Consider the following 22,653-nt stretch of genomic DNA (forward strand, 5'->3'; position numbering starts at 1 on the left):
TCTCTTCTTGCTTCCCCTTCATCTGCCACCTCTTCTTCCTTACTCTTCTTTTTTCCTCTTTCCTCCTCTTCCTCCACTGTACCTTCTTCTTCATTTTCGAAACACCAGTACTAGTGTACCATATCATGTATCGATACATAGGTACCAACGGATATGTATCAGTTCAACCAGGGACTGATACGGGTTCGTACGCGATACAAGAACCCTTGCTTCTGAACCTATTCTTTAACCAAGTATTGACAAATCATCCATATATAGATCAGTTACAACTTGTATCTACTGAGTCTTGCCTAGTTCCTATTGTATTGGCTGCATCAAAGGGGTAGAACCGAAGCCAATAATTATGTAATGTCAGGTCAATACAGAAGTAATGGACAAAACGTCGAGTCTAAGAATCAGAAATATATAAAAACCACTTTGTTATTATATCCCAATATTTGTGCTATTTGTGAAACCATGCTACAAAAACAAAAAATTCTGATTGAAATTCTGATATTACAATAGGAAGTTGAGAACCATTTTTCAGTTAGGATAAGAAGTTCTCAAGTTCTTTGTGACACATAAATATGGTTCTAAAGGGAGTTACAAATTCATGATGAATTCCTAATAGCAAAAAGAAACTGCTTTACTAAAAATTAGTTCATCTCACCATTCATAGTTTTGTACATCTCTTCTTCCAAGCTCCAGGTTTCAGCAAATCCACAATCAGATAAGTATCATAGACTCACAGTATTGCTGTATAAATGATAATCACTTAGCAAGGACTTTTTCAAAATGTCCTATGCTTTAATTATAGAAAGAATTAAAGAACCAATCCCTCCTTAAGTTACTTTTCATAGAATAGAACTAAATATGGAAATTATTATACAACAACTTTTTATTCATTTTCGGTTGTTCTGGACCTTCTGGTTTTAGTATAGCATAAGCAGGTACCAGAATGGGAAAGGAAACTTGGAGATACGGAACAATATACTTGAGGTTTATTATAGTATATTTTTACAAAATTAGATTCATGCAATAATTTAATATATTGAATGCAACCTTGCAACTTTGTCAAGTATAAGACCCAATCTGTGGTTGAATTAGACAATCTGCTTTTACCAGCAAAAGTCAACTTTTATATATCAATATAATGATTATGTAGTTAAAGTATAAAATGGGCTGAAAGGTTGATTACCATATAAGAAACTAGCCAAAAGAGTGTACCATTGGAGAAAAAAGGGTTCAAGTCATGGAAACAGCCCCCCACCTACAGGCTTCACAAAGTGATTTTATCAGGACCCCGCAATAGCAGGAGCCTCATGCACTTGGTAGCACCGCAGATTTGAAGGGAATAAACCAACTATTCCCTTTATTTGGAGTTCATGATAAGTGTATTCCAAAAATATAAACTTCTTGAACTAATCGCATTGGCATCCAAGTCAAAGTGAGTACCTTCCAGTCAAAACATTAATAAATGCACCATCACTGTCAACTGAATGGCATGGATAACCATCTTGCTCACAACTGTCTATTCGAAAGCTAAGCACCTAGCATACAGGATAAGGGCATCAGTATACCACCATAAAGCATAAACAAACACCAAGCAATTCAGTGAAAAAATCACCTTCTCGTTCCCTATTGTCCATTTGTACTCTTGACAGACCTCATAAAAAGAAAATAAGTCTCCCTGTTTAAGCATTGATGAATTAGTAACAGCTGATCACATTAAAAAAAAAAAGTAGCATGCTTGTTCAGGTTCACATGCCTCAGGGAAAGATGGAAAGACTGGCATCTTGCAACCAACACAAAGTTGGTCGCTTTGCAGATTCAAACCCATTGCTGGTGGAATTCCAACTTCAATTTTTGCATAAGCTTCACATATCAAGGAATCCCCATTCCCATAAACAGCTGCACGGACAGTCTAACAGTGGGAGTGTAATTCATTATAATTGATTTATTTAGCATAGAAACACAATATTCTAATCTACCACATAAAGTAATAAAGTCGGTTTTTAATTAACAAAGTGACATGGATGAGTTGAACAAAAAAAACAATCAACAAAAGATCCATAATAAAAAAAAAAATACTACTTATCACTTACAGCATTTCCTATGGATTTAGCAAAAAGCTTTCCTGAAGGTTTCTGAACAACAACAATTTCCTCATGCAGGCTGGTGAACTCAACAAAAGCTCCAATTCTCGGGCCATCTTTCACAGTCAGCTAAAAAACAGTTAGAGATTGTTATGCAGCTAATCAACATACTAGAGCACATAAATATGATGTTACATAACTAAAAACTGTTATGCTTGAATTGTGCTGCTTCTGTGCCATGAGTTTCACAAGAGAAAGCAGTAAGCTGCAGAGGACAGATGTTTGCTCCACATTCCATACCACAGCATAACATTGGGGCGTGTACCCAGCAAAGGCATTCATGACATGGAATGGGCAAAATATTGACACTCCCACATGCAAACTTATTATTTATAGTTATAGCAAAGGCAAGAAGTTGCATCCTTGGACTAGATAGTAAATGAATGACTACAAAGATATTACCAAGTAAGAGACACCAGGTAGAAGGTAAAGATATTCAGGATGCAGGCGTAATGGTCCATATACTTCCACTTTAACAAATTGACTAACGATTTCATAACCTGATTGTTGACTGACACTGACCTGAAATTAAATATCTCATCAGGAAACCTAATATGTATATGATAAAGATATTTGATACATCCAGATTAACATAAGATATGCCAAGATAATATACACTTACAAAGAGAGTTGCAATACCAAGCTTTGCTGCTCTGACGGAAAAGTTAGGTTCACGTACTAGCCAATTGCCAGTTCTTGAAGAATGGTACTCATCAACAGGCTCAAGTATGCCATCCTCAAGATGCACTTTAATTTTCATATACATATACTTGAAAACAAGAATAACATAAGTTATAAAAAGGAAGATAGATATTAATTTTTTTCACAAATAAATATGAAAATTGAACAACTAACTAAATAGAAGACATATTTCATGTTTTAGCCCAATGAGTAAACATATGTCTCTTCAAGACTAGCAATGTCACGCAAGCACCAGTAAATAAGTTGAACAAAAATGAATTCCAATAAACATCAAGAAAAATGCCTTTGCATAGAAATATCCAATGTTTGTTTGATAAATGATTGCATGAGAAAGTGGTGACATAATTAAGGGTAAAAACATGAAATCAAAGAGACTGTTCAGTAAGAAATTATGGGCACCTGAGAAGAATCAAAGATGCTACCATCTTCTGTCCCAGCCAAAATATCAAAAGATTTTGTGGTTCCTTCCTACAATTTTAAGACAAAGCATATCAAGCATGATTTCTGGATAGAGGGCAATTATGGTGACAGAAAGAACCATTACCATTAGGCTTATCTCTTCTTGTGATATTATCTTAATCCAGTCCACACTAGCCACTTTAACCTGTTATATAACAAATAAATTAAAATCATTGCTTGCAAAAATTGGACATCTGGCTTGCAGGTGTGTCCCCTAAATGACATAATGAACCATCAGCATACTTGCATTCGAAAGTTTAGAAAAGCATCCAATAGTTTAGCTTCCTAGAATTGATGATTGGAATCTTGTTAGCAACCAATCAAAAGAGAACCAACCACAAGCAAGCTTCAGAACTGTTAATCTATTTGTAAAAACTCAGATTCTGACACACAAAAAATAAACATTAAGGCCTTTCACATCAAACCAAAAATCTGTAGTTCATTCACATCTGATCCTTTTTAATCACATTGGAAATGCTGCATATATGTGTCAAATTTCAAGCATGCACAATCATCAAACAATTTTGTGTGCTTGCAGTTGCAACTTAATTATGCATGACATTTATGGCTGTACATTAGAGAAGAACAACACCATACTGAGTTCCTAAAAGAATTCCTGACACAAATAACATAGTAACTTAGAGAGGCACACCTCTTAACAAGGAGACTTTTATCCAACTGTAAGTTAGCTGCTTTTGCCTCTTAAAAATTGAAGCTAAATGTATCTTTTTGCAAGAGACAAGCAACTTCATTCCTGACACAAATAACATAGTAACTTAAAGAGGCACACCTTTTAACAAGGAGACTTTTATCCAACTGTAAGTTAGCTACTTTTGCCTCTTAAAAATTGAAGCTAAATATATGTTTTTGCAAGAGACAAGCAACTTCAGATACACAACACCAACCTGAGGATTCCTCCAAACCTTAAACCGCACCATAAAACCCTCCATGCTTCCTCATCTTCTCCTCTCTAGTCCTCCAAACAAGGGGGACAGGAAGAAAATACATATACCAAACAAGCTCCTCTTCACATGAATAACATAGTAAACAATCAACATAGAAATACTAATGTTTCACATCAAAAAGGCACACAACATAATTCAGAAGACACCTCTTAACAAAAAAGGCTTTTATACAATTGTAAGATAGCTACTTTTGCCTTCCCAGAACTGAAGCCAAATATATATTTTGCAATAGACAAGCAACTTCAGATATGCAACACCAACCTGAGAATTCCTCCAAACTTCAGTAGCACACTACACAACACACACTCACACCCCCCCACCCCCCCCCCCCCCAAACCCAAAAACAAAAAAAAAAAACCCCATGCTTCCTCATCTTCTCATCGCTAGAAATCAGACTGTTAGATTCCCATCTTATTTAATAGAAAACACAAACTGTATACAGTTCCTGAGTATAGTATGAAAAGAAATGGTGACATTGATTTTCTCCACATCAAACCAAAAGTACTTCAACTTTCTTCTCTTGAGAAACAAAATTGTATTTATCAGGAAAGAGCCAATAAGTACACAAACAAGCCGTATATGCAGCTGCCAATGTATAATTTATATTGGAATGAATTATTAGACTCCAAGAACAGTAGTGTAATAGACCCTTTTTTTCGAGTTTCTGCAGAATTTGAACATACATTGGAGAGAAAATTTATGTCATAATCCTATCCTTGTTGAAGTCCTCTCCCTTAATTTGATCACTGTGGTCATGAACTCTCATTTAAAAATCAACACAAACAGCATGGAAAAGCTTTTATGAATAACCGAACAAGATACATTCATTTGGGAGCAGATTTCCAAATATGAACTACTCCAGTTCACTAACTAGTAAGATACTCCATCTCGTCAACTAGTAAAATATACCTTTGAAAGAAGAGAACAAGTTCCTTCTAGATGCTAATCTTCTCTCTGATTTTTTTCCAAATGCACCCCCATAGTCCACCCTCTCACACCCCTCCCACTGTAACCCAACCAACATTCTATTTACCTTTTTGTTCCAACACACTCAGGAGAAAAAATTAAAATTAAAGAAAAAAAAGGAGTCAGAAAAAGAACTGCAATCCAAATCGTTTCCGATTGGATACACCAGCAATTCAAGGACAGCCTGCCCCAAGCAATATATAAGCCCAACCAGAAGCATGCATGCACTGCTTTATACATAATGCGCAGTAGACACAGACCATAAAACTAGTTCATTGTATTTGGACCACCCAAGATATTTCTAGGACTAACACAAACTAAATTGAGGCCTAAATAGGGTTTCCCACCCAAGTATAACTAAATGAACAAGCTGTTCAAGAAATCTTGTTGAATGGTTGATAATTCACTGATTCCTTTTCCTGATAATTCAACAAAATGAAGTAAATTAGGTTTTAATTTACCCAATTTCTGGGAAAAACTGGAACAGTTCTTCAAGTTGAACCTTTTTCCTAAAGAAATGAAGCCTCTCCTTGAAGATTTCAGAGAGTTTGTGAGAGATCTGAGATAGATTTGTATGAGATTTGAGAAAATTTGAGAAAGAGATGTGAGAGAGGATGAGAAGAGGGCTGAAAGCGGGTTGTTTAGGGCATTTCAAATACACCAAAGAGACCCCAATGGATTTTAGGACTAGGAGGTTGGCTTACCGCCAGGTCCAGGACCCATAACAGGCAAAAATGGGATGGTAAGCCTGATTCAATGGGTTACTGAGAGATAACCCTTCATGTGGACGCGAACTGCCTAGAAAGGACTGGTCCATATGTCGGTTTATGCTCGAACCAGCAAGTATCACTTGGTATATATCGGTCAGGCAAAATTAGGAACCTTGGTATAAAAAGAAACCAGAAAAGCAAATACATTTTGACCCCAAGGAAAAATCATCAGAAACTACGTACAAGACAAAAGTATGTTGATATCCAATAGTCAATTGTCAAAAGCAAGTGAAATCGCAATGATTCATATTGGGGACACATTAAGCAATGTGGCAAAAGACATTTAAGAATCAGTTAATAACTGTTCTTGCAAAGTAAGAACAAATGGTTTATTGGCATACACAATCCGGTTGGTAAAGCATCAGTTTTGTGCTTGATAACACATTTTTGTTACCAAATGTGACAATTTGAAGTTGAAGTCATACGATATGAATTATTGAAAACCAAAAGTGGGAATAAACAATATTCAAGAATGAGCATGAGAGGTGATAACAACAGATAAGAGAGATTCAAAAGTAAACATAATGGTCAATACGATAGCACTAGAAAAGTACAGATGGCCTCTGACAAGGTTTTAACCCAGAGGATATTGGTTATTATTCCTCCTCCTTTGGATTAATTTTTATTTGTTATGATTTTTGCTGAGCTGTTCTTTACCGAAAAAGGAACTACTTTATCCAAAAGAGTATCACCCCATTTATTTCATCAAATAAAAAGTTTAAATGTCAAACTAATACTAAGCAATATAAGAAAATATAAGACACATTAGATGAATTTGTCTCCTCTAATAATAAAATAAAGTACAAGAAAGGGAAAATGGACAAGTAAATTAACCAGAAAAGCTTCGCAAATTAGAAAATTCAAAAAGTCAAGCATAATATTTTTTTCAAATAATAAAAGAAGCAGAAGAAATAAAACAAAAACAATTAACTAACATAAAGCTTAAGTAGTAAATCAAAAGAGGGTACCAATGCTGAAGCACTGGCCGGAGGTGAAAGCCCACAATCACGAACTATCACAAGAGCCATTCCCAAGCCTCTAGCACCAACGGTGAAGTGTGAACATTCAGTGCTTTCAGGAGGTTGGACTATTCCTGCCACTTGTGTATCATTTATATAAGCATCTAGGAAACAGGTTCCTCCAGTAATTGATAGATTCACCTAGACATATTTTACCAAATATAAGCTCAGATATCTGGGTAAACATGTTAACAAGAGAGTTTATCCCACAGTATCAAAATTGCAGATTTCCCAGTATGTTAAACACTTGCCAGGGATAATTCGATGAAAGATAGTTTGAAATGAGAACGACACAAAACCACATGCTTAGTTGCACTTGCTTATGGTAGCAGAAATAGATTGCAACAGAAATGAAGACTGTACAGGCAACAAAATAAATCCAAAGGGCTTTAAGTCCTATGAGTAGATGCATTACAATGAACTCGAACATACCAACAAACTTTGAGTTAATAGGATCAACTCAGTACTGGTACCAACCAATAAGTTCCGATACTTGTCTAATGGGTATTTGAAAGTTTGAAACCATCATGGTCTTACAAAAGATGATATTATTGTTTAGCAAATGCATACCTCTGCTTCAGGATAAAAAGCTATTAAAGCAAACTCCGGTAGAACCCTCAATGAAGCTACCAACTGGATTTCATCCAAAATTTGAGTCAATAAAAATTGTAAAGGCTTGCAAAGGACAAAAATTAGAAGCAGCATCTTTTAAAACCATTAAAAATATAAATGTAGTTCAACAACCTGTAAAGGCATCGCATCTGTAAGTGCAGCAACTTCTAGCAGAGAAGAAGCTTCCTCATAACGATGACTATTGAATTCTTCAGAAAATCCAATTACTGTAACATGGACGATACACTGGAAAGTATTCAGAAAATAAGTTCCATTTGACGAATATTTCACACAAAAAATTCGTGAAATCATGTTAATATGTATATGCCCTTGGAACATAAACTAAATATATCAACAACTAAGGGAAAGATCCATAGCATGAGATATTGAGAACCATGTAATGCAATCACTGGCCAAGACATATGCCTAACAGTACAGTAAATGGCCACAATGCTTGCCAATCCCATCCAACCATATTAGTTATTGCATGCCATCCAGTCAGAGGCCAATACATCCCTCAGGTCACAATAATATAAGCACAAGCAATTTGGAAATTCTAGTCAGAATCTAGCAAAAACAAAGAACAGCAGTAAATTCATTACGTAATTGTATAGTTTTCAAGAAGAATCATCTCATACGCACTATATTTAGAAGACTTTTCCTTTTTATAGGTAAGATATATCAGATTGTACTATCACTAACAATTAGGGCTCCAATGTAATTGGTCTGTAGGTTGACACTTCTATTGTATTCCTGAATTGTAATCGAAGTTTGTGTTTGATGACCTCCAATTAATATAAACAGCTTAATTATCTCATACTGGGCTAGCAGTTCCAGCATTATTCTAAAATTTCTAATCTTCTCTGTGCTGTTGATTTTTTTCGTGGGACCAAAGCCAATAATTGGCACATGAAAAGGATGGCCTATGCATCTTGTTAAATCATTTTGGGGATGGGATCAGCTCTCCCAATCTTGGTCAGCTGTTTTAAAGGCACAACTGTCAAGGGGATATTTCTCTGTGATTTTTGGTGCACAACAAAGTAATTGTGTTCCGACAAGCCTTGTTTGGCATGCAATTTTTGGTAGATAGATTGCCTTCTGTTTATTATATGGCCAATTTTGTCTTTCCCTCAATTTTATGGGATCCAGATGCTTGGTGGATAAGATAAAACAGAATTTCTCACTTTTTGTCTTACTGGCAAAATTATTTCCTGTAGGAATTTACCCTATCGGGCTATAAAATTCAAAAGATAAGATGCATAACAAATGCACAAAAGCTCTGATATAAAGAGAATAAAATGTCAAAGAAGGAACAACACTATGAGAGGAAGACGGGGCTAGAAGTAGGAAAATTTTCAAGTAGAAAAAGGAATGACTAACATTATCAAGCTATATAAGAGTGAAGAACGAGGGATTTTCACATACATGGTAAAAAAAAGAGGCTAGAAATAGATGAAAGAATTAAGGAGAAAAGGTTAAACTAGGAAACACATTCAATCAAAACATTGCTTATACTCTAATGTATATATCACAATAGATTTATTAGAATTATACGTAGATTGATTTTTTGTTGAGATCTCTTTATACGGTCAAATTTGCATTGGTTTTAATGAAGTAAATTGGTTTCCCAATCTTCTAGAAGTTTTTTTGTTGAGATCTCTAGAAAATCTGGGCCCAGAACAATCCCAAAATAACGCAAATGACTAACAGCTTCAGAGGCAATATAAGTAATCCTAGACAACGACAAGACTCGACTCCAAAGAGAACTCAAACCTAAATTTGATTCAATGACTCAATACAAACTTTTTTATGAACTCAGAGGTGACTCAAACCAACACTCAACCTAAACGAAAGTTGACTCATATAGAATCCCAATTGAGAGACCTAAGATGAGTCAAACCTGTCGAAATTCATTGTCGCTACACATCTACCAAAATTAACAAAAAATAAGTCCAGAATGGCATAAAACAGTAAAGTCAAAACTCTGATCCACTAAATCAAATCTAACAAGACCAGACTAATCTCAAAACCATGGTTGTGTCAAAGGATTGAAATTTCAACCGGTTCGACATGTTTGGCCAGCATTTACCAGTCTGACCACTGACCGGTAAGCAGACCAGCCCAAACTGGGTGGTTCGGTCCAGTCTATATATATAAATAATATTCTTTTTTTTACATTAGAAACTACAATAACATGATGTGCAACTCCTCATGACCGCAACGATTTCAAACATCTGCCACTCGCCACTTGCCGCCTGCCAACTGCTCCGGTACACTGCTGCCTCCTCTTTTTTCTTTCTTCCTTCTCCACAACCTTCCTCTCATCATCCTCCTCTTTTTTTTCCTTCTTCCTTCATCCTCTTACTCCTCTTTTTCCTTCTTCGTCCTCCTCTTCTTCTTTCTTCTTCCGCTACCTTCTTCCTCTTCTTCCTTCTTCCTCTTTTCCTATAGGTCAAGCCATGGACCAACATAGGTCTGGTAACCGAATCTGCAAATATTGGTTGTCATTGTAGAAGTATAGATATGGAAAAAAAAGAAACACAAATGGATTATTAGCTTTATTAAACCTCGTTTAGGTATCAAAGGAAAAAAGCATGAAATAAAGGGTAAAATATGGATTTTCTCAAAAAGAAGATACAACAAAAACGACAACAAAGCCGTAAGTCCCAACTATTTGGGGTTGGCTACATGGATATTTTGCTATCATTGAGATTTGTAAAAAATCATATTTTTAGTTAAGATTAGTGTACTTAGATTTTCATTTATAGTTTCTATTAAAGTCTTTTTAGGTCTTCCTCTATCTCTTTTATACAACTAACATTAATCATTTTACCTCTTCTGACTATTGCATTTAGAGATCTCTTAAGCAAATGCCCATACTATGTTAAACGATTTTCTTTCATCTTATCCTTTATAAAACGATACCTAGTTGCAAGGTTTATCGTACCAAGCAATGTCATGATGTATTGCTCAGTACGAGTGGTACATACCGGTCTATCGATACGTCCCATCGTACCATGTGTTGATATGTCAGTACATATCGTACCAATGGTCGATCGGTACACCAATACGGACTGCCGATAAAGCGAACCATATATAGTTGTTCACAAATAAAAATATTTCTTTTCCTATCTTTCCAAGTATCTCCACACATCCATCTCAATATTCTCATCTCGCCAACACGAACTTTTTGTATATGTTGTTTCTTAACTGCCCAACATTCAAATTCATAAGTCATTATTGGTCTCATAATTGTCTTATGATTTTTTTTTAATCTCAAAGGTATCCAATGATCACATAAGACTCTTGACATCCCTCATCATTTTAACCATCCTGTTTTCACTCTATGAATAATATCTTCATCGATCCCTCTATCTTATTGAATAATTGATCCAAAATACCTAAGGCTTTTACTTAAGGGAACTTCTTATCCATCCAACTTAACTATATTCTCCTATCTATTCTTAGAATTACTAAAACTACACCTCATATATTCAATTTTAATCTTACTTAATCTAAAACTTTTAGCTTCTAAGGATTGTCTCTATAGCTCAAGCTTACAATTTATTCCACTTAAATTCTCATCAACTAAGACAATATCAACCAATGTTCGTAATTTTGTATCGTACCGACGTATCGAGCTTTGCTCGATACAATACAGTATAGGCGTACCAAGCGTAAAGTTTTGAATACCGGTCTGTATCGGCGTATCGAGCTCTGCTCGGTACGTACCAATATATACCTTCGGTACGCTAGGGCGTACTAATGTCTAATGGTATACCCTAAAACCTTAAAAATACCTTCACCTACCATGCTAGGACGTATCGATCGGTATGTCTCGATAACGGTCGAAATCCGAGTCGGTACCAATCGGTACGCCTCTGTACCAATCGGTATGCCTCGGTACTGATCAAAACACTGGTATTGCCCGGTAGAGGATGGTCCGCGTACCGGTATCCTCTCGGACCAGTATGTACCGCCCGTACCGAATGGTACACATCGAAATTGAGAACCTTGATCGAGCAATATATGTATATATATATATATATATATATAAGGACGCGTACGGTGCCTCGGCGACGTCGCCTCCTTTTCTTCTCGTCACTTCAGGAGAGGAGAAGAACGCGGTCTTCGCCTCATCTGCAACGTTCGTCGAAGACGTCGAAGGCCACAAACGTCTTCGGCCTTTGGCGAAGAACCGACAAAGATGAAGTCGAGTCGCCGCCTCTCCATTATCTCCTAGATCAGGATCGTCGAGGGAGGACAACATCGGATCGGGAAGCGTCAAGGTTCTCCCGATTCTCCCTCTTCTTCAAGCGCTTTCTCCCTCGACGCTTCTTCTTCCCTCACCGTAGCTAAGCCACAACCAAGCTGATACGACCCGATAACGGGCGGCGACGATTGAAATCGACCATTACCAACTTGTTTCGGGCGGTAATGATCGAAATATCGATCATTACCGCCCGATACAACTCAGAATCATCCGATACGGGGCTAGATCAACGGTATCGCCTGATAGCGAGCGGTCCAGATATCGGTCTACTAGCGGACCGATGCGTATCATTCGAAATTAAAATCCTAGATATCAGCAGCAAATAACATAAACCAGGGAGGTCTATCATATAAATGACTAGTAAGTTCATCCATTATCAATGTGAAAATGTAGGAACTTAATACATATCCTTGATGTAATCCTATGCTAATAAGAAACTCACTGGATACACTCCCTATAAAGTTGTATCATTCTCCTACAACACTCTATCTATAACTATTAGCATCATTATCCTCTTTAAAAATAATATACAACTCTATTGTTTACGAGGAAGTAAGAAACTCCAAGAGAATTACTTGGGTGTGGCATGAATACGATTTTATTGTTTATAAGAAAATGACACCAAATGATTTTTCATATTATTCAGGAACTATGATAAGAAAATATAAAAAAAACACAATCTATAGATTCCAAATCCACATTTTTATAAGTCATACAATATAAATATCATATCCACATTTTCATGAGTCATACATATATAAAAAATAAAGTTACAAAAGTATGTATGAACAATAAGATTCACTGTATAATCGTTGCAAAAAATCATATCAGATACGGTAACCCAGTCATCAAGATAAAGCAATATTATGCATTATTATCTATCAAAAGGATCCAACCAACAAAATATGTCTACAACATAAAACACACTAAGTATATAGTTCTCAAGAAAAATCAAAGCTACAAGAAAACTATTGAAAACAACGAAAAGTAATCAGAAACCAACCAATCCTGAAGCATTCTTAAGAACCAAAAACCTCTCCCACTTAGCCCCATCAAACTGCACAACACTATTGGTGTCATTCCAAAAGGCCAATTCTTCACAGCCACTAAGTTCCCACCTCAAGCAAAGAGATGAAGAGTTTGCAAAAGCTCTTCCAGTCGCATGAATACTAACAGCAGATATGCGAATTGTGCATCCATTAGATACACTGATAGGAGAAACACGAAGTCTTGCAGGATTTCGATCAGCATTGATTGCAGCCTCAATGACATCAAGTTTGCTTGCTGTTTGACAATATAAAGTAAAACAGTGTGGAAAATAAGCCATATCAATAACATAATTCATGTATAAGTTCACATTTCAGAACCATCTCCCATTAAAATGTGTTTGATGCTGGCAGAATACGAAAATAATTACCAGGTTCATTAACAATCATCACAATTGATGAAGGAAAGCCACATAGAACAGTCAATTCCAAGTTAGCTATTGCAGGCTTTGGATGGTCATCTCCAACTAGATTTCCACGCGAAAAGAGCAATTTCTGAGCAAAAAACAAAAACATATGATCAGAATACTCTTACCCACTAAAATTATTAAAACAAATTGAAATGTAAAGCATACTAATAGTTTTTAATATTTCATATTACTTACAAACTTCCCAAATGTTTGACAAACAACTTTGTACAGCCTCCTACCACTTGAGGTTTCATGCAGCTGAACTACTGACAAATTCTGCTCACCTAGAACACCAACAGTCTCAATAAACTCAACCTTTTGATCCCATCGCTCAGGTCCTCCAAGTAACAGAACATCCATCATTGAACCAGGAACTAGATACAGTTCATCAAGACCTTTACCATCTAAATCCTGGAAAGTAGCATCAGTTTTAGACAAATCAACCCAGTAACCACCAAACTGATCACCATTTCCTGCCTGATAAGCAATAAGCGGGTAGTATGCAGCTATAGATGAAACAGCCTTTAATGTAATAATTTGATCCAAAGACTGAAAGTAAGGTACTGATTCAATGGACAAACTTGCATGCAGCACAGCTCGGCCAACGCCAAAAGCAAACAGAGATGTCCATGCACAAGGAAAACCATACTGTGGCTTAGAATCATCCACATGACGGAAAATGTCAGTGGACAATAAATCTGTAGTATTCATAAATTTAAAAGATCCACTTTCTGAAGATACTTTCCACCTGATGGAAGTACTAAAGGCATCACATCTGCTGTAGTAGTTACCTTATAATAGCAAAAAATACAATATATCAGGTTAAGATTAGAAAAGAAAAACAAAGAACTCAACTAAGAAGCAATAAGGAACAATGCTAGAAAGTAAGCACCATTTGACGTCCTCAATGTCACAGCTGCATGAAGTTGTGTTCCTATGACCACCTCTACAGGAAAAATTGGTAAGATAACCATAGCAGCAGGAACTGAAACCTCAACAGCCACCTACAAAATCAAGGAAAAAGTACTAGAGTAAAACAAAGATTCCAAATTTTCCCAAACTAAGAGTGGGTCCGTACAACATGTTTAAGATACAAGATATGGTTAGTATGCACACTGGAAAGTAGCATGTGAAACACAGGCACCTATAACTAACCAACAAAACATCAAAAGCTTAGATACTACTGTTGAAGTTTAACTCTTTACACGTGAAATTAACTAAAGCATTCTCCATGTTGGTAGGAGCTTCTGCATTGGGCCACTCCTTTTTCAAGTTCGCATCGGTGTTTTTAAAAACGCTAGGCACCAAGGTCCCAAAACACCTAAGCTGCTAGGCGCTCACCTGAGCAAAGCGATGCGCTCCAAAATATTAAAATATAAAAAATATATTAAGTGCTCAACAGTTTCAAACTGGGATAGTTCCAAAGAGGGGATTAACTGGTGCTAAACAGATCCAATGAGGATTAACCAGTGCTAACTTTAAAGAGGGACTAAAAACAATTCTAAAGAGGTATTAACAATAGTAAACAGCTTTAAAAGATGCACTGAGAAGAGGAGTCACCGGCCTACAGTGGAAGGTGGGGAAGGAGAGGGCGACGACGATGGAGGAAGCTTCGAATGGAGGCGTCAGGGATGAAGCTTTGGATGTCTCTAACGGCGATGAAGAAAGCTTTGAACCTATCCCTCAATGGTGGAGGAAGTCACGCATGAAAGCATTAGAGCCAAAAGAAGCTTCGGGCATGTCCATCAAAAGTGGAGGAAAATTAAAACCTATCCGGTGATGGCAAACCAGAGGTGGGTCGAGCGATGACGTAGAGTCTAGGGTTTCACTGGGTCGGGGTGTCACGAAGTTAGCTGGAATTGCCTAAGTCGTGAGGCACCCTTGCGGTAAAGACACGAACTTAGCTTGAGTTGCCTAAGTCGCAAAGCACACTTGCGCCAACTTCCCAAACTTAGTTGGGATTGCCTAAGTCGTGATACACCCTTGCGATATGCGTCCGCAAAGGGTCAGCCAATTTGCAACATCACTCAGGTCCCGAAGGACCTGTAAAAGAAAAAGTTGATTAGTTCTTTGAAAAAGTTGATTAGTTCGAAGAACGAGCGACGGACAAGTCCCGACGTCTCGCGAAAAGGGAAGCTTTACAAGCAATTCAACGAGCACCTTGTGTGCATAAGAGAAAAGAGAGAAAGGAGGAAAACAAAAACTTTAGAAGGTTGAACAAACAGCTGCAAGTCCACAAACAGCTGCTCATCCGGTGTCGAGCGCGAAGACAAGTTCCCATCAAGTTAGCATGCGAACTTGTGAAAGATTGTTCAACGTCCGATACTATACCGAAGCCTCATCCCCCATGGTGCCACCCAAGTGGTTCCAAGGTGCTGAGATGGCTGACGTTTCTCGTGCAACAACGGACTGCAAAAAACAACCCATGGCACGCGAAAACGAAGCCATTTTGGGCTATTTTGCTCGGTGCGATGAGCGGTCGCACTGTAGTGCTGCAACCTGTTCGAACTTACATTTTTACAAGCAAAAGAACACAAAACCAAGGCAAAACATGCTTCCAAGCATCTGTACATGTAAACAAAAGCGACGAACGGTTCATTGAACAAAGTTGTTGTGGGTGTACGACGACCGTTCGTGACAAGGGGGCAGGGCATTGGGTTGTAGTGTTAGGTTTAGTTGGTTCAATTGAACCAAGTTACTGTTCAATCGAACCCGAGTTCACTTTTTGGTTCAATTCATCGGCATACACTCAGGCACTCACCCGAAGTGTCTGATGCATGGGCTCAAGCGAGCGCCCTGGCGACGCTTCAATGAAGTGTGTCACTTGGACATTGTGCGAGGTGCTCGGACCTTGCATCGCCTCACACGAGCGCCTAGGTGAGCGCCTATACGCCTATCAAAATCGTTGGTTCTCATATAATGATCTGAATGCATTAAGGATTAAGTTAGTCTACAACACAGCACCAATATTATACTATTTATGATGGTTTAAAAATATATAAATCAAGGTAGGCAATATCGAATAATACCGCCCGGTACGGGCAGTACATACCAACCGGTCTGACGACATACCGGTACGCGGACCACCCGCTACCGGGCAAAACAAAAAATAATAATAAAATAATATATATATATATATATATATTAGTAAAAGGCGACGATCAACGACATCGTATATATATATATATATATATATATATATATATATATATATATATATATATATATATATATATATATATATATATATATATATATATATATATATATATATATATAGACGAAGCGACCTCGCCCCGGGTGGGGAAGGAAAAGGCGACGTCGCCGAGGCGATGCGATGTCGCCTTTTAAATAATATATATATATATATATATATATATATATATATATATATATATATATATATATATATATATATATAAAATATTTTATATATATATTAATTTATATATATATATATAAACAAGGCGACGTCGCCGAAGTGACATCGCCCCGCCTCGAAGAAGAGAGAGGCGACGTCGCTTCGGCGACGTCATCGAGTTATATTATATATATATATATACCGTGCGGTATACCGAACGGTATACCGCTCGGTATACAGTTTCGTATCGTACCAAGCGATCGTCGAAACTCCGATACGGTACGAAATTACAGACCTTAATATAAATAGCCAGAAGGTTCTATAAGTATTAAATGAAAGCTTGCAACATGTTGTTTTGAGCATGGTATTGTTAAGCAGCAACCAAACAATCATATCACAAAGCTCTTTGTGGTGGATTATAACCAAATAACTCAAAACTAGAAAAAACTACTTATGGAAGTTGAATAATCTGATAAAACAAATTTGGCATTTTTCTCATGACACTAGAAACATGGGTAATTCAGTGATTCAAGTATGAAAGTATGGCTGCAACTGAATGTTGACCCTTTCACCCTGATTAGTCATTAATATTGGACCAAGTGTTGCATTTTTAAAAGCAGATCCCTTACAGTCCAACAGGATTCAACAAATTACAGATATTATGAGACAAGATCACAAATAACAAGATAAAACCACTATGACTTGAGAAATTCTCATGAATAGAAAATCAAGTACTTAAGTGCAGCTAAAGGCAGCATGCAATCTGATGACTTTTGCAAGGAAGGATGCCCATTACATGGCAAAATGGGATACTAACATTGTGCCAGGAGCTCAGCAGAGTCCAACAGCCACATTCCACGTGTTGAAAATGGTTACACATAACATGAAGTGCCAACAGCTCAACTGGTGGGAGGGAATAAAAACTCTTTTTTTGTAAAATTTATTCAAAAGTTTCTTAGATACAATTCCTTGTAATGTTAAATTCTGAAAATCATCCACAATAGATTATTCTGATGAGTGTTAAGTGACAACCACCAGAGTCAAAAAAGTAGTCAGTAGTAAGTCCAACAGAACTAATAAGTGAAATTACTATCCTAATTTTTCAACTAGATACCATAAAGGAACAAAATTGCTAGGATAAAATAATTCTCAAGACATTTTAAAAGAACTTCTTTGAAATCAATGTAATCATCAGTTTATCACATATATTCAGAAAAACTAAAACTTATTGTCTAATTACACCATAAACCCAAATGAAACAAAGAAAGAAAAAAGTCATGTTTAAACCGAAGTATTTACTTTATATTAATAAATCTACACAGATCATAGGGGATGAATCTTTTAATTCCAATATGTAGATACCTCATCAAAGTTTGCAGAATCAAACACTGAAATCACTTTAATAATTACGTGACCAGGTCTTTTTGCTTGCAGAGAACCAAAACCAGATGCAGAAACAACAGCCTCATTAGATGAAAACCATTTGTAATCTTGGAGGTATTTTCCACATCCTAGAGAAAGTAATATGAGGATAAATTGCAGAAATTGTATATCAATTTAAATAAGATATTAGATAAAAGTCACATCAACCTCCAGTTGCCTTTATTTTAAATTCCTGATCAATTCCAGGAGCCCAAGGCAAGTGAATGGTTCCAAAATTGTAATCATGCTCTTCCTCCAAAATTAGCTTCACTTTGCTGCAGACGTTAACTTCTTGCACTATACTGAGAACCTAAAAAAGTAATGTAGATAAGGAAGCTGCCAGATTTTATTAACCTTTGCAACAAACAAGATCATCATTCTCTAATCATATAATCACAAGGAGCAGCAATGCTTCTGAGACAAAATAGAGAAAAAGGCATGATGGCACAAATCAGAAGCAAAAAAATTTTACCTCAACCATTTCCAAATTCTCCCTCTGGTAAGTTAGAGCAGCAGTCAGAGTACCTTTTCCTTGAGAAATTGGAATAAGCAATCTAGAGTTTTCCCGATTGTAGATTGAAGTAACATCTTTTGACACAGAATATAAATCCCAGTATTTAGAAGTGTTACTTTCCAATCTAAGACCATTGTTCTGCCATTTAAGAAAGAATAAGAATCACAAATGAACAAGTCAATTATTGCTTCAAGGAAAGGACAGGTAAATTAACTTTTTCCTGAGCACAGGATCTATCATACATCAAACTGTAGCTCAAAACATAAAAAGGGCAAGACCAAGATTTTAAAGCATGGAAGCAGTATGCAGTCAGTACAGTTGCCACATACTGCTATGCAGTATATGGGTGCATAAGAAGATGCACATACATGCTCTATTTTAAAATTCTTCAAAAATGAATAAAAATTTTAAACAGGTATCTAAATAAAGATTGAAATAATATAGCAAATATAACAAAAGAAACTAATTGGTCATAAAAGGCAGTTTCATACCTCTGTTACAAGTATTTCATTTGCATCAGGCCCTTTGGAGAAGACTTTAATATGGACTATGTACTCTTGGCCTGGAAAGACATACCAAACATCTGAAGAAGAAATAGGTGCCATGCCTTCAAGAGGAGTAGAGTCATTAGTCACAGGTACTATGTATAGACACAATTTATCTGGTATGACAATATGCATGGTTGATGTCTGTGCATGACCGGAAACTCTAGTGTCCTCAACAATAATATCTGTTATTCCAAGATTCAAGGCATGAACAACCCCCATCATAATGTCTACATGAGCCACTGAAGAATTTGTCACATACCATCTATGGTGTGGGGATGGTAGATCAACCACTGCAAGATAACAACAGCACATCACAAGGGAAACTTGATGGTTTATCTTAAAGAAATATTTGCAGTACCATATGACCAAGACTTGCTTCAGTAGTAAACAGGATTTCATCCACTGCAAATACAAATATGCATGCATATCTATGTCGGGACAGATAAAATATGGGAAATGTAAGAGGAAAGAAATTAGGTGGAAGGATTAGACTCATGGCATTTAATCTCAGAGTTAAAAATCACAAATATTAAGCCTACACTAGTTTCACAGTGCTAATCATCACGGATCTTGAAATTAATCTTACCAAAGATGAACCATATCCAAATTCCTACCCCTGGAGAATGTAATTAACTATGATATATCATCACTAATAGTAATTGATCTCAAAGTTTGGAACATTACAGCTTTGTTGTTGTATGAACAATCTGGAACATAATCCCCTACCCGGTAGCTGTATTAAACATATTTATAGTTATAGTTAAATAATCACTGTGATTGACAACCAAAATGAAGAGAATGACATGATGTAGAGTTTGGATTCTTCATGCCTTTTAACTGAAGGTAGGGTTCCTAATATGTATACTCTATGGTCCACACACACTTTTTAACAAGGCCATCAATTAGCTGCATAATAAGAAAGAAATTATTCAATTTAGACAGATTTTTCCTGCACACACACACATAGGCACAAGACAACAACGATCTAAAATGTTAATAGCACAGCCACAGCAATGCTTGAACTGTGCTTATACAGTGCACTGACACAGATCAAAGTTCAACGCCTGGTTTGCACATGAAATTACGTAGAAGTTCATTATTCACAGATAAAATAGAAGATACATCTAACATTTAGTTCTCACACATATATTAATGTATAAAGTAGAAACCTTTAGCAGTCTTCAGATGAATGACCCTCAGACTGTAGCACAACAGAGCACCAACAGTGACAAAGACTGGCGATGGAGGATCTAGTGACATAGCTTCAGCAACAGTCAAAATGATTTGGTCCATCACATGCTCAAGTTGTGGCTCCAGTAACTGAGCACTTACAACCTCATGGCCGATTGCAACTCCCTTGACCACATACAAGTCTGAACCAACACCCTGGAACAAATTGAAGAAGAAAAAGTATTATTTAAAACAATAAAAGACCTTAATTATTAATTAAAAGAAATAATATACTAAAGGTAACATTAGCATATATGTACTCTATCTTCCAGCTCAATTTGCAGATCCAAATCACCACAGTCACTTAATGGTGTTTCCTTCAGAGGAATATGAACAAGATGGTTGATGCTATCTGACTCTAAAGATTTAGGAAAAAGCTTCCACAAGAACTGTAAGCCCACCAAAGACGAAAACACATTTTCTGCAAGAATAAGAGGTCACTCAGAAATAGCCAAAACTTGGGAAGACAATAGTTGCTTGGCTCATTCAACTGTTAAAAAGAGATAGGAATGTTAAATAAAATAGCATAATAAAGATGAATGTGCAGAAATCATAAGCTAGAGGCAGAGAATAAATTTGCAAATTTTGAGTGGAATATGGATCCACTATGAATAAATGCATTTTTGTTGTTTCATCTTCTAATCAACCACATTCATGGAGAATAACATTCTTTTAATGTTAACTGCACCACCAACAATTTACCAGGATAAACTTAGGAGGCATCAAAAAAGTGATAGAAGAAACAAAAACAATAATGAATTAAGAAATCCCAAGTTTTTTGTTAATCAGGCAACACCCAATTTCAACTCCAAACGCATAGCGGTGGGTCCCACAAAGAGAGGAAAGAGAGGACCATGGCACTATTGGATTTACCGCAGAGAGAGGAAAGAGAGGGCCATGGCGAAAGTTCATCTTGCATGTTAGCAATAAATTTGATGTATAGAAAACTCATGAATTATGTTCCTTTCAGAGTTCAACAACAGAAAATTCTACAGTACCAAAAATCTCTTAACATCCATAAATGTCATTGAACAGCCATAAACAGTGATGTGATAACAAAAGAAAAATGCCGGATGGGCTAAATAGTTTCATTTCCGACAACGAACTTATTGAAGGCAACATTAATTGCATCTTCCTGTAACTTTCAAATTTGGATTGCTTAAATTTAAGCCTTATTAAATAAATTTGTCAGAAATTTTCCTTCCACAATTGCTTACAAAATTTAACATGTGATGAGACAAACATGTCATTAGAGGAGAACCACCTGCTCATTATAACAACAAGAAAAGATGAAATGAATTATATGATACCTTCACTATCAAAAGCACGGATGCGCAATGTGGAAAGCTCATCTAGGTCGATTTTCACTGCATGATGGAATATTTGGATTCTTGATATCGTATCAATAATGACTTTACAACGAATTGTGATATCACTATGTAGATCAGTGGCATAAACTGCAGTCTCCTTCCGTCCACTGTAGCGTGAAATGGATATCAATCGAGCACTTGTCGAGCATCTACTACTTACATTGTACTCTGGTTGAACTCTCAAAACATCATGATGATCCCAGGACCTGCAAAGGAGAAAAGGAATCACTTATAGTTCCTTTGGGAAGAAAAAGATAAACTATTGTATCCATGCTCTTACAAGCTTTATACTTAATTTAATATGCAACCTTCAATCTAATGCACTTTTTAAGTGCCAAAAAGGCACTACTATGCTGATGTCATATCATGTATTAATAATTCTAGTTTCTCTTGCAAAGCACAACTTAGCCAATTTCCTATATCACCAACAACATATTTTGAACTGAAAGCTTTGATAAAATGACTTTCCAGCACAATTAATTGTCTAAATTTAGCACAAGAAATGGACAACCAAAAGAAAAGACAGAGAGTAATACTAAAAGTAAATAATTGAATTCAAATGAGGAACAGATAATACAAACTCATAATACAATATAAACTTTTCTCCAAAAGAATTTATTGGAAATAAATGAAAATGGAACTCAAGGTTTGCAAGGTTGTGCTATGGTTAAGGGACCCAGTGTAAGATATGAGATCAATACCTGATAGGATCAGTAGAATCAAACTATATTGGGTAACAAGATATTACAAACCAATTTTTAAAAAAATAAAACAACTTAAAGATTAAAAAGGTGCAAAAAATAGAATATTAAAAAATACTAATAGAATGAAACTGAATCTAATATCTTTCG

At 36.3% G+C, this 22,653-nt stretch overlaps 1 protein-coding gene across 4 annotated transcripts in view; it reads right to left on the reverse strand.

Annotated features, from left to right (window-relative positions):
• The window catches only part of LOC103981790 (nuclear pore complex protein GP210), a 58,225-nt gene that overhangs the window by 33,848 nt on the left and 1,724 nt on the right, over positions 1–22,653 (reverse strand). For 3 of the 4 annotated variants that reach the window (XM_065104246.1, XM_018825199.2, XM_065104248.1), the window contains 22 exons: positions 21,743–22,008; positions 20,693–20,853; positions 20,372–20,588; positions 19,146–19,492; positions 18,613–18,792; positions 18,309–18,450; positions 18,081–18,229; positions 14,250–14,361; positions 13,553–14,148; positions 13,319–13,442; positions 12,905–13,185; positions 7,761–7,874; positions 7,587–7,649; positions 6,966–7,157; positions 3,382–3,441; positions 3,237–3,305; positions 2,758–2,904; positions 2,538–2,657; positions 2,085–2,204; positions 1,748–1,903; positions 1,607–1,669; positions 1,435–1,529 (listed from right to left, as the gene is read on the reverse strand). In XM_065104246.1, coding sequence (XP_064960318.1) covers positions 1,435–1,529; positions 1,607–1,669; positions 1,748–1,903; positions 2,085–2,204; positions 2,538–2,657; positions 2,758–2,904; positions 3,237–3,305; positions 3,382–3,441; positions 6,966–7,157; positions 7,587–7,649; positions 7,761–7,874; positions 12,905–13,185; positions 13,319–13,442; positions 13,553–14,148; positions 14,250–14,361; positions 18,081–18,229; positions 18,309–18,450; positions 18,613–18,792; positions 19,146–19,492; positions 20,372–20,588; positions 20,693–20,853; positions 21,743–22,008 — 3,774 coding nt within the window. Of the gene's footprint in view, positions 1–1,434; positions 1,530–1,606; positions 1,670–1,743; positions 1,904–2,084; positions 2,205–2,537; positions 2,658–2,757; positions 2,905–3,236; positions 3,306–3,381; positions 3,442–6,965; positions 7,158–7,586; positions 7,650–7,760; positions 7,875–12,904; positions 13,186–13,318; positions 13,443–13,552; positions 14,149–14,249; positions 14,362–18,080; positions 18,230–18,308; positions 18,451–18,612; positions 18,793–19,145; positions 19,493–20,371; positions 20,589–20,692; positions 20,854–21,742; positions 22,009–22,653 lie in introns of all 4 variants that reach the window. The other variant, XM_065104247.1, reaches the window with a different exon arrangement.

The sequence above is a fragment of the Musa acuminata genome, chromosome BXJ2-4 (assembly GCF_036884655.1).
Source record: "Musa acuminata AAA Group cultivar baxijiao chromosome BXJ2-4, Cavendish_Baxijiao_AAA, whole genome shotgun sequence".
NCBI classification, from domain to species: Eukaryota; Viridiplantae; Streptophyta; class Magnoliopsida; order Zingiberales; family Musaceae; genus Musa; species Musa acuminata.